At 44.7% G+C, this 16,416-nt stretch overlaps 1 protein-coding gene across 3 annotated transcripts; it reads left to right on the forward strand.

Annotated features, from left to right (window-relative positions):
- The first annotated feature begins 292 nt into the window (after window positions 1–292).
- LOC102071870 (protachykinin-1) lies at window positions 293–6,617 on the forward strand. Of its 3 annotated transcripts, none has more exons than XM_074536328.1 (6): window positions 293–434; window positions 1,165–1,302; window positions 1,425–1,521; window positions 2,132–2,155; window positions 3,808–3,861; window positions 5,989–6,617. In XM_074536328.1, the coding sequence occupies exons 2-6, from the start codon at window positions 1,180–1,182 to the stop codon at window positions 6,036–6,038; spliced, it is 348 nt and encodes a 115-aa protein (XP_074392429.1). In that variant the 5' UTR covers window positions 293–434; window positions 1,165–1,179; the 3' UTR covers window positions 6,039–6,617. The 3 variants fall into 3 exon arrangements, with proteins under 3 accessions (XP_074392429.1, XP_074392420.1, XP_074392409.1); XM_074536308.1 differs by having other exon boundaries at window positions 347–498; XM_074536319.1 differs by lacking the exon at window positions 3,808–3,861 and having other exon boundaries at window positions 345–498.
- Window positions 6,618–16,416: the final 9,799 nt, after the last annotated feature.

Here is a 16,416-nt window from a genome sequence, read left to right on the forward strand (position 1 = left end):
CCTGGCGGAGCGGGGCAAAGAGGCAGAGGCGATAAGCGGCGTCTGCACCCTTACACCTGCATCCCGCATCCAGATCCACACCCCCATCCCGCGCCCGCCGCCGGGACGGTGCGGGGCGGCCCCGAGGGCGCTGAGCGGCGGGGCGGCGATGGGAGCCGCCCGCTCCGCCGGCCCCGGGCATGGATGGGAAGAAGCCGCCCGCTCCGCTCCGCTGGCCCCGGGCAGAGCCGAGAGGAGCCGCAGGAGCGGGGGGCGGGGGCTGCTCTCCGGGGCGGGGGCTGTCACGAGGCTGGGACGATAAAACCGGGGGTAATTGCGTTTAGGCAAATGAGGCTGTCCCGGCCCTCCCCGTCTCCCGGCATATAAAGCCGGGAGCGCGCCCGCGGCCGGCCAATGCGCTCGGAGCGCGGCGCTCGCCCTGCCCGCTGCAGACGGTGCGTGCGCCGTGGGGGCCCGGCCGGCCGTGCCCGTGTGCGCTTGTCCTGGGGCTGTGAGGGGGTGTGTGTGTGTACTGCTTTGTCCCGGTCTGTACGTGTGTGCCTCTCTGGGGGGTGTCTGTTCGTGTTTGTGTGTCCGCACGTGCGGGCTTGGATGTGCCAGGATGTTTTTGTGCCTGTCCTTATGTGTCTGGGTGTGCAAAGAGATGAGTGTGCACCTCTGGACACATGTCTCTGTGTTTGTGTGTGTGGACAGCTCCGTTCCTCCGTGGGGGTGAGCGTTTAAGGTGTGTAGCTCTTTCTGTGAGTTTGTGAGTGATGCATGTGTACCTGGATGTGTGTATGAGGGGGTTGCACCTGTCTGTGTGTGAGTATTTGGGAAGGTGCGAATCCTAGATGTGCATAGACGTGTGAGGGTCTGTTTAAATCTTCCCCTGTACGTGCGTGTGTGAAGGGGCACCGCTGGCTGCGTGTGTCTGTCCGTGCGCTGGGGAGCACACCGAGCTGTGTGCCGCTGTAATTGGTGTGGAGTGTGTGTCTCTCCAGAGGGGTCCGCAGCAGTCGGGGCGGGGGTGCCGGTGTCACTGGGCAGTGTGGGGCTGTCCGTGCGAGGGAGCGTGTCCGCAGTGTGCCCGGGGGCTGTGTGTACGGACGGGCACGGCTGTGTGTCCGGGCTGTGTGCTGTGCCCACCCGCGGCTGCCACGGCTCCATCCTCTGGCCCCGCAGGACGTCCCGGCGGCGATGAGGCTCCCGCTGGCTTTCGCCGTGCTCCTCCTGGCCTCGTCACAGGCGCTGGGCGAGGAGATGGGGGCCACCGACGACCTCAGCTACTGGTCCGACTGGTCCGACAGCGACCAGGGGAAGGTGAGCGCCGGCGGCCCCGCGGGGTGGGCTGCGAGGGGCTCGGAGCGGGGGGCTCCGTGCCGGCTCTGCCCGGCCGGGACCGAAGGGCGTTCCGCTCTGAGCGCCGCCGCTGTCGCCCGCAGGAGGAGCTGCCGCTGCCCCTGGAGCACTTCCTGCAGAGGATGGCCCGCAGACCCCGGCCCCAGCAGTTCTTCGGCCTCATGGGCAAGCGGGATGCCGGTGAGCGGGGCGGGGGCTGCTCACACCTCCCCGCACTGCTCTTCTCCCAGCGCCTGCCCAAACCTTACACGGTTATCGCTCGGGATTATGTGTTACATCTGTTTCTTAGGCTGCCATGAGGGTACTTTGGGTTTAGGCTTTTTTGCTTTGTTGTTTCTTTCAAGTTTTATATGAGATAAACTTACTGACTGGAAAAGAGAGGGCTTTAAAGTCTTGGGTGGGTACCTGTTACAGCCTGTAAATCCCTGTAAAGGATAGCGTGATAATTCATAGGTCAGCATATATGCCACTGAAACACCAAAGTGTGGAAACTGGTTGAGTATACAATTATTGTCATGTTTTCTACGTGTTTACTCAACCAAGAATTGATTTAAGAAATTGGAGCTAAACTAATCTAAATTGTGTGGGTTAAGCCGAAACAAGTTTTTAGTCTCTTCAGAGAGAAATGCAGTTGTAAACCATCACTCTCATTCCCTTAAGTGGAATATGCGTAGGTTAGTTTTTGCATCTGATTTTTCAAAGCATTGGAGTAGCATCATATGTATATGCCAATCCTTTTTTAACAACTCTTTTTTGTCTTTTTTTCTCTTTCCTTTCCTCTTCCAATCAGGATATGGCCAGATCTCTCACAAAAGTAAGTTTTAAAATTACAAATATTTTAAGTAAACATGAAAAGACATTCAAATAGGGAATAGTGTATTTGACAGGATTATTTAGAAGGTGTCTGGTTTCAGCCAGGGACTGGCAGCACCACTGGTGGAGAAATGATCTATTAAAGAATTGAAACCTCCCCTTCAGTGCCTCTGTGAGCCTGTATCTTATCTGAGCTGCTGCAAGCTTTGAGATTTCAATCCATATTAATGTGCGGATGTTGCAGCTCTCTCTTATTTCCCATGGGGGGATTTTGTAAGCCTTTCTCATTGGCAAGGCAGGCTTACTGCCAGACTCTGAGAGGAGCAATTAAGATGGCAAAATCTGGAAGATTAGAATAATGAATTCCCAAGTCCCCAAGAATGCTTTCATGGGAGCACCCAGTCCTCACGTGCGAGATGCTGCATCTGTGCCCTCAGCATTGTCTGGGAATCAGACTCCTGCCCACAGCAGGGGCTGACTGATGATGTGCTGCCATATGAAGTGTCATATTTTGCCCCACTTGTAAGTGTGCCTTACTCTGCTTCTGTGTAACACCAAGCAGGAGATGCTATCAGCACTCGGGTGTTACCTTGTTCTGCTCAGTGGTAATTTTATTTTCTGAAATTATCTCATGATGTTTAAAATGAAATTGGAAGATTTTTATTAAGTAAATATTACCTAATATTCTGTGAAACCTCCTCTGTCCACAGAGGCCAGCAACTGTCAGTGTTCTATTATCCACAAGATGCTTTCTCTGGGGTTATGTATTGGAAGACCAAATAAAGAGTCTGATACAAAGCTCATGACAAATTACCATCTGACTAAAGTAAAAAAATTAGTTTTCTGAAACTTCTTCAGCTTGAAATAATACATGTGAGGTCTGAGTATCTTGTTTTGTGTATGAATTCACCAAGCAAAATTCTTTCCAAAGAGAAACTTCTAGGTTTGACTCAAAAGCCGCTTTAGATAAAGCAGAACAGTTCATTTTCCTTCCTTGTCTGAAACTATAGCTACTACTATAACCTGATATGTACTGTAGGCCTAAACTTGGAATAATTTATCCTCTACACTTGCAGTGTCTTGAGAATTACTAAAAGGACAGGAAGGTAATACCTGAACTTATAAATATTCCAAAGATAGAGCCAGACTGTCTAGCTCAGACGTGTCCAGACATAGAGTCCCATTGGCCTCCTCTCCAGTAAGGGCTCCACCTGACCCGTGAGGGAGGATTTTCTTCCACATTACATAAATAAAGCAACAACAGGTAGAAGAGATGCACCACACAGACACAGGCTAGACCAAGACACTGCCTTCTTGTGCATTTGCTCAGATCAGTAGGAATTGTAACGGGAGCGAAACAAGATTTGTACTGTTAGTGGCCATTGGTTTTCCATTATACTTAAAAAAACCTCAAAACCAAAGGTCTATCTAACCTAAAGAGAAGATGTCCACTAACTGGCCTGTGCCTTGGTCTATCCTGTTCAGTCTGATTAGTCAGACTGCTGTTCATTCTCTGTTGTCTGAGAGTGATGTGAACAACTGGTCTGTGATATAAACAGTTTCAGACCTGTCTTCTTTTCTTGCAAGAACCTGTTATTTTAAAAGCCTGCCTAGTTAAAATGTATTAAAATACCCCTAAATATATTTTTTCAGGGCATAAAACAGACTCCTTTGTTGGACTTATGGGCAAAAGATCTTTAAATTCTGGTATGTATTTGACTAAATCTGATACTTGGTGATACACAGCCTCTTCATTCCGTTGCCTCTTTGTTCTCTCCCAGCGGATGGAAGAAGCAGTTTTCATGTAGTGTAGATCCAGAGTTCTCTGTGAAAAAATCAGGATTTTCTTTGTTACCTGAGATATTTCAGAGTTCACTTCACCTCAATGCTTGAAATGGCCAGGCTGGTCTGAGCTGCTGGCAAGCTCAGGTAGAATTCCCCGGAGCACTTTCATTACGGTCCTGTCCTTGCATGTTCTGCCAGTCCCCAAAGTGCTTTTAAAACAAAACCCCCTAAATTTTAATGACATATCAAGAAAAATGTGGAGGCTGAAAATGCAAGGGTCGCTTAACTTGTGGTCTAAATCCAGATTCCATCAGGTAAAAGGATATCTTCTCTGGAGACCCTTATTCCTAATACTTGGAGTAGAATGTGAGAGAACAGAACTTTGCCATTAACACCACCTCATTCTGCAGTTCAGGCTGTTAAACATTCACAGTCTCTTTCAGCTTTTGACTTCACCTAAAGCATTTTAAACTCTGAATGGGTACTGTGAATTTGTTTTCCCATAGCATCCATGTGGGGCAGAATTCTCCTCTCCCCTCTTGTGCAGAACCCGGAGTCTCCCCATAGCTCTACTTTCCTTCCCTGTGCTCTAGGGCTGTACTGTGGAAATCCCTCACTGTGAACCATAAAGTATTAGTTGATTCTCCAGGATAAGAATTTAAAAAATAAAAAAACTAATATATATTTCATGTCTCTGAAATAGTTCTCACTGTTTTGTTAAATGGATGATAAAAGTTAAATTACTAGCTGACACCTTTACATTATGTGGATACGTGCTGGGATCTATATTCTGCAATTATGGTTGTCAGTAACTTTTATTTTCAATTAAACCCCCTTCAAGACTAGTAATATTGCTCTCTGCATTATTTTGCAAATTGCTACGTATCATGAATAATTTTGTACAATTTTCTGCAGTGGCAATAGCTATTAAATGCATAATACCTGTAAATATATCTGCTATCACAAAAGTAAATAGCCTGTAAGTAATAAATTTTGTTTGGTTTCCACTGGGATTACATTTACATTAATATGAGAATGTAAAATACAAAAAATATTTTAAAAAATGCAAAGATGCTATTGCCCTAATTTCAAAATTGCTGGTATAGTCAGGATACTGTTATGTGGTATTTCTGACAAAAGGGAATAATGATGTTTTACTCTGTTGGGCTATGTAATACCTGTCTGACAGGTAAAACTAGAACTCACAGCTTTTCTGCGTCTGCAGGGAGGCTTGAGGGGAAAAGGATAAGAACTTTTTTCTGCTCCACCAGAGGAGAAGATGGGTCCTGAGGAGTGTGTAATCAAAGCAAGATCAGGAATAGTGAGTGTTAGGACTACCCTCACTTCTCCCTTTGGGACATATTTAACTGGGCAGGACCTTTTCCCCATACTGTGGTTCTCTTCTGCAGGAGGCCCCTGAGCTCCCTGGTAGTGGGCAAGAGTCTGTGCTGTCCCTTGCTGAAGAAAGGCTCTCTGGATTTCACTCTCATTTTAAATGAGCAAGAAGGAGAGATCTACCACTACTAAACATAAAATATGTTGCTTAAGACTATTTTAGCCTGAAGCTTGTCAGCATGGTAGTCTGAGTACGTCTGAGGAGCTTGGCTCCTGCCACAGTGCACAGTAAAATCATCCCTGTGTGCAGGACTTGTGCTCAGGGAGTTTCCAAGAGCTGGCAAGGAGCTGACTGCATGGAAATGAAGGTGGATATGCCTGTGCAGAAACCCTCTGCCGCAAATTGACCTGAAAGCTTAGATCCCATCAGTAGGATGAATCACTGGGAGGTAAAGGGGCTCTGAGTTAATGGTGCTTCAAGCAGCTCAGCAGGTGAGAGCTGGAAAACACTGCTCAGACCTTCAGCCTTCTGGAGGACAGTGTAGTCCAAGAGGTAACACCAGGCCAAAGCAGCTCAGGGATGGGCCAGGAGCCCTGGTCTCTGCTCCAAACATGCTGCTGGCACCAGCTGGCTGCAGGTCTCTGACACTTTGTGTGCTTGCTGGTGCTCGTGCAAGGCTGTACCTTGTGCTTCAATCTGCTTTGTCTTTGCAGGGTCCTCTGAAGGGAGCATAGCACAGAGCTACGAACGGAGGCGTAAATGAGACGTTCCCGTGCATTATTTATTAAACTTCATTTGTTCTAATGGCCAATGCAGTGTAATATAAACTAACCACTGTATGAAATAATTATTTATTTAATAACTGAAGGGGTTTGGTTTTTTTCGAGTTGTACATTCAATAAAAGTATTATTTTTCATATTGTGGCAGTGACACGTGTTGTGTAGGTGTGCTGTGGTTCTGAAAGGAGCAGCAACCCTGGTGATGTCTCACAACAAAGCACATGTTTGATATGACCTGTAGAGTTATGTTTACTAAACAAGCAAGTATTCTTTTGTTCATTGAGAGCGAGTCTATCACCTTCACTGCTAGTGCAGAACAGAACTGATGTTCAGTCTAGTGCCTCAATTTGTTTTCATGGTTTATTATGTACTGTAATTTCTGTATCAAAAAATATATTTGTATCATTGCAGCATGTTTTATGTTCTGTGATTATGCATCAATATATTTTAAAAGCGGGGATGGGTAATGTTTGAATGGGAATCCAAAGTCTTCATTTCATAGTCTGGAATTTTATGATAGTAACATTTTAAATAAAAACTACTCTGGGGCTTTTGCAACATACTTCCTTTGGTGATAGTGATGGAGTTATTTCCCACGTTGGTCTGAAATGAGAAATAGCAACATGGTCTGAGACTGGAAAGAAATATCAAATTATTTTCTTTTTGCAGGGAGGCTGTGAACCTCCCCAGGTGTATTTGGTGAATGTTTGAGGGATTTGCTCCTGGAGATAGGAGTTCCTGGGATTGCTCCAGGTCGCACAAGGTGCCACCCCTTTTAAACCTGATGGAAATCAGGAAGCATGTTTACTGAATGGAAAGAGCAGGATATATCCCCCTAGCTCCAATAACCTGCTGTGGAATTAATCCAATATTGTAGGGTTATTATTTGAAAGCCAAGCTCTTAATAAGTTCTATCCCTCAGATTCACAATAAAATCCCCTGTGGGTGTGAATCCATGCAATATAAAAGAAAAAAAAATGTGACTGTAATTATCTTTTTAATTAAAATATCTGATTGCTATATATCCAGGATAAGCCTGAAATGTTCCATCCATCTCAGCAGATGCCAAGGCATCTAGAGTTCTATCTCCTTTCCCTCTGCTATGAGGTGTACTTCTCTGATGCCATGATGCAAACTTTCACTGCAGATGAATCACCAATAAAAACAGCCAGTGTATACAAACTCAATTTAAAACTGAGTAATATGAAAGGATTCCCTGCTTGTTGTTTTCCACTTTGGAAATGAACTCGTACACCTCCATTTTCAAGGTTACCTGAGGATCATCACAACTTCCCCCATTAGGAGCAGGTGGGTGCTGAGCCTCTCTCCTTCTGGGTTAGGAGCAGCACCTAAGCCTGCCCATGCTTAAAACAGATCCCTCTTTCAGCTAGCTGGAAGCCAGATCTAGCAAGGTGGGCGTTACATGGTGGAAAAACTGAGGTGCCTTGTGGCAGGGACCACTCTGATGTGAGACACAGTGGCTGTACTGGCACTCTGCCAGCTCTTTGTCTTTCCAGAGCTAATTTTCAGGCTGATAAACTTCTGTATGAGCTCTCACTGAGCTCAGTGAGGAGGAGAAGCCGACTGCTGGGCTAGCAGCACAGCAAAAGGACTGCGGAAATCATGTTGAATAATGCTTGGTGAAGGATAGAAAGAAAGAAAAACTTTAAAATGCTGTTATCCTTGCCTGGAGCACCCTGGTGCTCACAAGAGCTCACAGTCTGTGTGTGCTGAATTTTGAGACACAGAGAAGAAAGAAAAAGCCCCACCATTCACTGCCTGCAGCCTGCACATCTCAGAAACCTCCCTGCAGAAGAAACCACTGCAAAGCCCGCAAATATACATGGGCTTTAAGTGTTTGAAATACAGCACAGGTACTAAATAACAGCATCCAGTAAACAGATTGGACTGAATTTTCTGGAAAAAACATAGAATGGGTTGGGTTGGGTTGGAAGGCACCTTTAGAGATCATATAGTCCAACCCCCTGCCATGGACAGGGACACCTTTCACAGTTTGTTCAGAGTTGCAACCTAATTGGCACTGAACACTTCCAGAAGTGGGGCACCCACAATTTCCCTGGGCAATGTCTTGCAGAGTCTCACCACCCTCATTGTAAATAATTCCTTCCTTAAAACCAATCTAAAGACTACCATCTTTCAATTTAAATATCTGACCATCTTCATGTCCATCCTCTGCAGTTGCTCTGACAGGTCCATGTTCTTCCAGTGCTGGGGAACCCAGAGCTGGATGCAGCACTCCAGGTGGGGTCTCACCAGAGCAGAGCAGGACAGGATCATCTCCCTCTCCCTGCAGCCTGCCCTGCTTTGGATGAGCAGCTCAATATTCAGATTGCAGTCTAGGATGGGGTTGTCTCTCTGGGCTGCAAGCTGGGTCATGTTGACTTGCTCATCCACAAAGAGCCCCAAGTCCTTTTCCCAGGGCTGCTCTCAGTCCATTCCCTGCCCAGCCTGTATTTGTTCTTGGGATTGCCCTGACCCAGGTGGGGGAGCTTCCACTTGGTCTTGCTGAACCTCATGAAATTCACACGGGTTCACTCCTCACACCTGTCAAAGTCCTTCTGGGTGGCACCCATTCCCTCAAGCATGTCAGGGGCATTACCACAATTTACTCTGGAAGGAAAGGTTGAGCCTCTGTCACCAAAATACATCTTCTTTTACATGTCAGTCTGTTGAGTGGTTTCAATCTGGCATTTTAACTCATTTTAATTTCTCACGGCAAAATAATGTCAGATTTGTGCTAATCTGGGTTTTGGACAAGTTTCAATCTAGCATTGATTTATATGTTTGTATAGGCATATATTCCAAGCTAGAAATAAAGCAAACACACCAAATGGCATAGCCTGACATGTTTCAACTGACTCTACCAACAATACATTAAGAACCCCTCCTCACATTTCAGTGCTGGCAGGGGTGGCTCAGCCAGGTGGTGCCACACTGGGGCTGTGGGGCTATGCCTGTGCAGCAGCTCCTGGGCAGAGGGGGAGGTGCATGAACTGCACACATTGCAGGCATCCAGGCCAGCTGTTCCAGCTGTCTGCCCTGCCACAGACTCACTCCCAACATTGCCCCACAGGCATCCTGGGATCCTGGAGACACAAAGAGGAATTCTGTTTTTACCTGCCTTTAGTCTTATGCGATATAGTCTGTAGACTATTGAGTACTTCAAAGAGAGTTTTAAATAATTTCCATGGTCTTTAATCTTTCTTTTAGGGCTCCACCAGCTTTTAAATGCTTTTATGTGTGGGACAGCATTGCCTGCAGCCCCAGGCTGTTCCTGCCTTGGACCACTGGGCAGTGCCCAGTCTCCAGCTCCACTGCAGGCTGTGGAGAGGCTTTCACCAAATCCCTCCCTGTCTCCCTCAGCCAGCCACACCTGGGACACAGACTGGGCTCTTTTTGGTGGCAGCAGTCTGACATCCATCATGTTGCATAAGCCAGTCAATAACCCTGCAGCAAGGGCGTCTGTCAGCAAAATGCAAGCAAGCTTTAAATAAAGCAATGAAGTCTTTCTAGGAAGTCAGCACAGAGAGTAAACCCAATGCTGATAATTGTTCCCACTGGGAATGCTGCAGGCAGTTTGACATCACAGCCCACCTCCAACATGCTTAGCACCCTTTTTGCTTATTTTTTCCCCTAGAAATACATCAATCATCTGCATTGTGACATGTGACTGCTCTTCTGTAGGCACTGTCTCCCCTACACACAGGCACTCCCCTTCACCCAGACAGTGATGTTGAAGACAGGTTCTCAGAAGCCTGTCTTGCCAAGAGTGACACAGAGGGCCAGCAGCTCCATCCATCAGCTCCATCTCTGTGCTGTTGCATGGAGACTGGCTGTCCATGGTGGAGATGCAGCCAAATTTAACCTGGCAAGCCAAAGCCAGAGCCATTGCTCACAAACCCTGCCCATGAAATGGGGAGCTGGAAGGTATGGCCCCCCCATACCTCATTTCACCTGGGGAGCTCAAGCTCTGCAGCTCTTGGCTAATTCTGATGCCACAAGCAAATTCATGCTCTGTTCATGCCAGGAAACTGGTATTTTTCAGAATGGTCCTAAACAAAAGAAAAGGAAGGATCTGGAAATGTCTGGATGTGGGGATCTTGCAGGAACCCAACCCCTAGCCATCATCAGCTAGAGCAGAAAAACATCAAGAGGTTTTTTTTGAAAATGATTAAAGTGAGTCTTTAAAATGCTGTTTGTTCAGAGTACATCAATAACAGCTCCTTCAGAGCTACCAACAGCCAATATTTAAATGCAAACTGTCCCTTAAACTATGCCTCCTAAATGATGGCTGACTGCTTTATCATAGGAGATACTGAGCAAGTCCCAAAGGTTGGCAATGACCAAATGCTCTTCTGACGAGCCCAAGCAGTTCCCTTAGCCATGATGTTACACACTGCATGGACAAACATCTCATTGTGACAGGACAAGAGCGCACAGGGCTCCTTCCCCAGCAAACAGCCACCTGCACTGCCAGACACAGCCTCACATCCTCGTGTTAGCTGCAAAAGAGCTCACCTCCCTTTACAGAAGATAATTGTTACTTAAAAAGTAGCAATTTTTTAATTTTTCGTTTTGGTGTTAGCGAGTGAACAAATATCCTTGAACCTACATCTTTCACGGAAGAGAAAAAGACACTCTGTGCATTATTCTTTCAATATTTTGATAGAGATTGAAACAATTGCTGGAGAGGCTGTGTGAAAATCATTATGATATTTATTTAAAATTATCACTGCTCCATTCCTGGTAGATATCCGATTTCTGTCAGAATAAGCCATCTCAGAAACTCCTTTTTAAAAAGAGTTATATAAAATGTGTGCAAAAAACATCACCTCTTGTTTTCTACATCCATCTCCAAATTAAACAATGTTCCCACTTGCAGCATATGGAAGAAATGCAATGTGAACAGACTGTTAGACAACAAAACACTTTATCTCTCATGGTGCTTCAAGCTCTCCCAGAAGCCTGGAGGGAGGAAGCCCAGCAAGGTAGGAGGGCTTGGCCAGAAGTAACAACAGGGGCTGAGCTGGAAATGCAGTGCACATCATGTACCTAACCAGCCACTTCAGTGCAAAGAAAAATCACAAATTATAAAGAATAATGTTAAATGATAAGAAAATATCTGGGAGGTGGGGAGGGGGGGGACTGGAGTACCTTTTCTTTTTTTTCTTTTCTATATAAACCATTTCCTACATTTCTCTTTCAGCTGTAAAAGAATTAAAGGATACACCTGCACCAATATATCATAGAAGCATTTAGATTGAAAAAGACCCTTAAGATCATGGAGTCAAACAAATGTAATGGAGAAATCACCTGAAGGCAAGAGAAAGTGGAACTGTGTGAAGCAGGTAAAGAACTTCATAAATCCATGCCTTATATTCTCAGTCACAACTGGAGTGCCTCAGTGCCAATACATGTTAATACACCTTCAACACTTTATTTTCATGAAATAGTTAGCATTAAAAACATCTAGCTGAGTAACAGAACATCTTTAGTCACAGATACTCAATTTTGGCACATAGAAATGCTTTAATTTTCACTGTTATGACACTCAGACAACAACAGCCACATTGTGTTTCTGTGTACCAAAGCAATAAAATTTGAGCAACATGCTCTGGAAGCAAACCTGGCCTGGAGAAGATACACACTAATTACTGAAAAAATGTATATGCACAGTGTAGTTATTCTAAGACTGCACTTTAAAAAAATATTATTTAGTGAATTTTGAAAGAGTGAATTTTCACAACACCCAGAAGACATCTCAGCTGTTTTGTGAGACTTGATCATTTGCAGCTTGGATTCCCACAGTGCTAACTCAGCCCAGCAAAACCTGCATGAATGAGACCCACCCAGTGCACCACCAACCTCACCAAAACTGTACACAGGCACAAGACAGCACTTCAGAGCAGTTTCTTGAAATACAGCATAATGAATTCTGATGTCTGCAGATGGAAACCTGTTTATCCACAGCACATCTTCCCCACACTTCCTTACCAGCCCAATTCCAGCTTGAGGAAACAATCAAACCTTCCTGTCCTGCCCTCCCAGGCTGCCAAAGGAGTTCCAATTAGTGTCAATTGGGATAATAGCTCTATTTGCATTTTTAAGCTATTATTAGCAAGTTGTCAGTCAGCCAGTAATTTGTATCACTTTGATATAATGAGTATTTAAATATTTAAAAGGAGAATGTTCCTTTCTACCACCCCCTTCCTTTTTGTGCTAAAATAATAATGGTTTTAATCAAAAGTAATTTGTATTAATATACATTTTGCCCCAGGTGTTAAAGACAGTCTTCAAGAGCAGCGGTGAGAGATGTTAAGTAATACAGTTTATTAATATAGACAATTACTTCTATCCTTGATAGTAGCAAAAATTGAGGCAGCTTTTGCAACCAGAACAACCTGATTCTCCTCTTGGCCTCTTCAAGATGACTATGGTTTAGGAATTGAGGTCAGTTCAATTTATTTTAAGTACTTAATGTTATCATTTTCTAAAGGACTATTTTGGACTCAATTACTCTATCTTCTCCTTGATGAAAATTCATCAATTAAGCAACCTGTACCACACACACATGCACAAAAACAAAAAAAGGCAAAAGACCTCTCCTCTCTCTGAACCTGCCTGGAGCAGGCAAAAGGCAAAAGGCTGTGTGTGTTTCCATGTTGCCATTACACCATCTGTGATCACTGGGGGATGTTTTTCCTGACAGGCCTCAAGTCTAGATGTTCAGGTGTACACAATTCATCATCACAGAGTTCACAAACCAACTGGATTGACCCTTTACATAAACAGGAAATCTTTCCAAATGTATATGATGTACTTCATTTTATAATGCCTTTGCATTTTTAAAATAATGCTTTTGAGAAAAAAAAAAAGTACCTAAGCCTTTCTGATGTGCCCCTGTAAAACTTCCCAGTAGCCTTGAGAAGTGGGTTCGTGGAGTCCAGCCATGCCAAGGGCAGGGCCTCACACCTAGGTGGGAGCAAGCCCAAGCATAAAGACAGGCTGGGTGGAGGATGGATTGAGAGCAGAACTGAGGGGAAGGACTTGGGGTGCTGGTGGACAAGCTTGAGCCAGCAGTGTGTGCTCAGAGCCCAGAAATTTGATGGTTTCCTGGGCTGCACCAAAAGAGGTGCAGCCAGCAGATGAAAGGAGGGGATTCTGCCCCTCTGCTCCACTCTGGTGAAACCCCCTGGACTGCTGCACCCACCTCAGCCTGGGAAGGACATGGAGCAGGGGGAGCAAGCCTGGAGAATGCCACGGAGATGATCTTCACCTCCCCATGAAGACAATGTTGAGGCTGCTCAGCCTGGAAAAAAGAGCTTATAGCACCTTCCAGTACCCCAAGGGATGCAACAAGAGAGAGATGTTTTACAAGGATCTTTAGTAATAGAACAAGGGGAATGGCTTTAAACTGAAAGACAGTAGATTTAGATTAGATATAAGGAAGAAATTCTTTACTGTGAGGATGGTGAGACACTGTAACAAGTTGTCCAGAGAAGTTTGGATGTCCTATCCCTGGAAGTGTTCAAGGCCAGGTTGGATGGGACTTTGAGCAATCTGATCTACTGAAAAGTATCCCTGGCAATGGCAGGGAGGTTGGAACAAGATGATCTCTAAGGTCCCTTCAAACCCAAATTTTTCTATGATTCTATCTTATATTCTCTTTGTATGACTATCTGAAATCCTTATGATCCTTATATTAATCATGGAGGAAAAAGGAGAAATGAAAACTCCTAACAGCTTCAGAGGTAAGATTAACTTTGCCCATTCCCTAGACTGGTATTGTCTTCTAACTTCCCTAGAACTGACATTTTGTACCTATTCCTACTCACATTACTGATTTTTAATATAACTAGTTTTGAATTATCTCTAAATGGAGTATTGAATGCCTTCAGCACTAACACAATTCAACTCTTAGCTGCCACCTTACCTGCAGCACCAGCACGAGAAGCTCTGCACAACATCTTTTGAGCAAGATCAATTTGAAAGCATTTTATTTTATGCGTGGCTTTATCCTTATTCTAATCAAGTACTTCTTAAATTCCAGGAGGCTCACGCACAAATCCCAGTGCCAATCGTTGGTAAGGGAGATACTAAAAGCAGAAAGAGAGCAGAAGGAGCGCATCTTCCCCAGGGATGAGGAGCTCATCGGCACGGACGCGCTGACTGGCGGCTGCCATCTGCCGGCTAGGAAAAGAAAATTTTGTTAAAAACTAGGAAATCGTCCCGGAAGCAACTTCCCTGTCCGAATTCAAGTTTGTCTTTGTGTCATGCTGGGGGAACGTGGCTGCCTCTTGGCTTCCCGGGACACAGACAAGGGGCGCAGCCAGCCCCCACTCGCTTGCATGGCAGAAACGCAAAGGCGGGCGGGCTCCAGGGGAGACAACATCCTCTGTTGCTGCTCATAGAGTGATGGAAAGATCCAAACCTGAGCATAGTGCTGGAAAAAACTGGTTGCCCAGCTCGTTTTCTCCTATTGAAAACGTTTCCAGCAACAAAAGGTGGCACTACAGAGAGGGGAGAAATACCACAAGCAGGTCTTGGAAAGCAGCTGTTAATGTACCACCTCTCCTAGCTACTACCCCTACCAACTTGCAGAGAAGCATAGCAGCAAAGACCACCTCTCTGCTTCATTCTTCTTTGTCCCTTTGCTGGGAACAATCTTTTTAAATAAACAAATTAAATTACTCCTTTAAATGAAAAGAAATTGAAATTATTAAATTAAAATAAAAATACAATTACAATTCTGTGCATTACCTGCATCCAGAGTCAGGCTTACATAAAACTAAGGCTTTCCTATCTGCAGCTTTTCTATCAACCACAATATCTATGTAAATACATAAATAAAAAGCAATAAGGCCCAAAGTTCCAAAATGAGGGACTGTGAAGGCGTGGTGCAGGTGACTTGTGTGCTTTGGCTATCCCATGGAAAGGCACTGAGGAACACACAGTGTAATTTTTACAGAAATAAGCAGCCTCTCTCACAATTCAGCTGCTCTCTGCTTTGGAGACACGGTTCCATAGCCAGGTCAAACACAGGATTACCTTGTATCAAATCCTCTTTCCACAAGTTCTGTTATTGGGAGCCAAAAATTAGGTCTCTATCAGAAAAAAAATAAGTCCACCCTTCCAAGACTCTAAGACAGGCTGCTTTTACACTTTACTGTGGTTTTAAACAGAGTTTCAAAAATTTTACATAATTTCAAACCATCCCACATCAAAAAACTCTGACCAATGGACTCAGGGTCCTAAAGTCCTGCCAAGTGCTCTATGGATTTACATGCTGGCTTGTAGTGGGGAACTTCTCTAGAGAGCCACTGTCAGGAACACTGGGATTTGGCACACCCAGGGAGGCTCCACACAAGCAGCCAACAGGAGGCTAAAACAGCACCCAGGCTTTATTAAAGGGATGAAGGGCATGGGGAGCACCTTCAGCACCTGACAGGTCTCATACTCTGCAGCGCTCTCTTTGGAACTGTTAACTTCTCACTCCTCAAAAAGAGGAAAGATTGCTGTGAGAACATACTTAATAACTGAATTGATTAGAATTAAAGCAAAACCAAACCCATCCCAAATCAGAAAAAAAGCCCTACTTTTTTTTAGCCACTTTGCAAGAACCCTTGCTATAGATTCTCCCTCAGGTGTCATCAGTCCTGCAAGCCAACAAACACTCATCTCTGCTTCCCCCACATGGACCACCAACTTCAATTCCCCATCCCCATCTCACACAATACTCAAACCAATACACTCAAGCTGCCAGAACCATGCAGATCAATTTTATCCAAAAGAAACAGAGTGAGAAAGAGGCCACCACAGCAAGAAGAAAGCTAGAGTAAAACTGGACAAGACAGCATTGCACCCATCCTGTTCCCTCCTGTGACAAACTACAAACACGGCTGCAGCAAGCAAATGATTCTGAGTAGGGATCCACATTTTTGTCTTAAATTTTTTTTTGTTTTGTTTTGTCCTTTTTTTGGCCTCAATTTTTATTTTAAAGGGAAAAAAAGAGAAAATATAATATCACAGAAACCAAAAAGGCTGCAGAATTCCAACATGGAAAAGGAATGAACAGGTTTTACACTCACAAGACCTTTGACAAGGCAGCAAGCACAGTGTTCTTCCTGTCCACATTAGCAAAAAGCTAAAATAACTAAATCATCAGTCTAGAATATTGCCCTGATATACAAATCTCCAATGTACTATGAGTTTTTAAAAAAATTAGCTGAATTTCCTTGAATGCTGCATTGTTGCAGCAGAAAGTGCATTTGAGCAGTGATCCCAAAATACGTTGAGCCTGTTTTCACTATAGGCAAATACTGGTTTTTTATCACAGACTT

This window comes from Zonotrichia albicollis, chromosome 1 (genome assembly GCF_047830755.1).
Source record: "Zonotrichia albicollis isolate bZonAlb1 chromosome 1, bZonAlb1.hap1, whole genome shotgun sequence".
In the NCBI taxonomy this organism is placed as follows: Eukaryota; Metazoa; Chordata; class Aves; order Passeriformes; family Passerellidae; genus Zonotrichia; species Zonotrichia albicollis.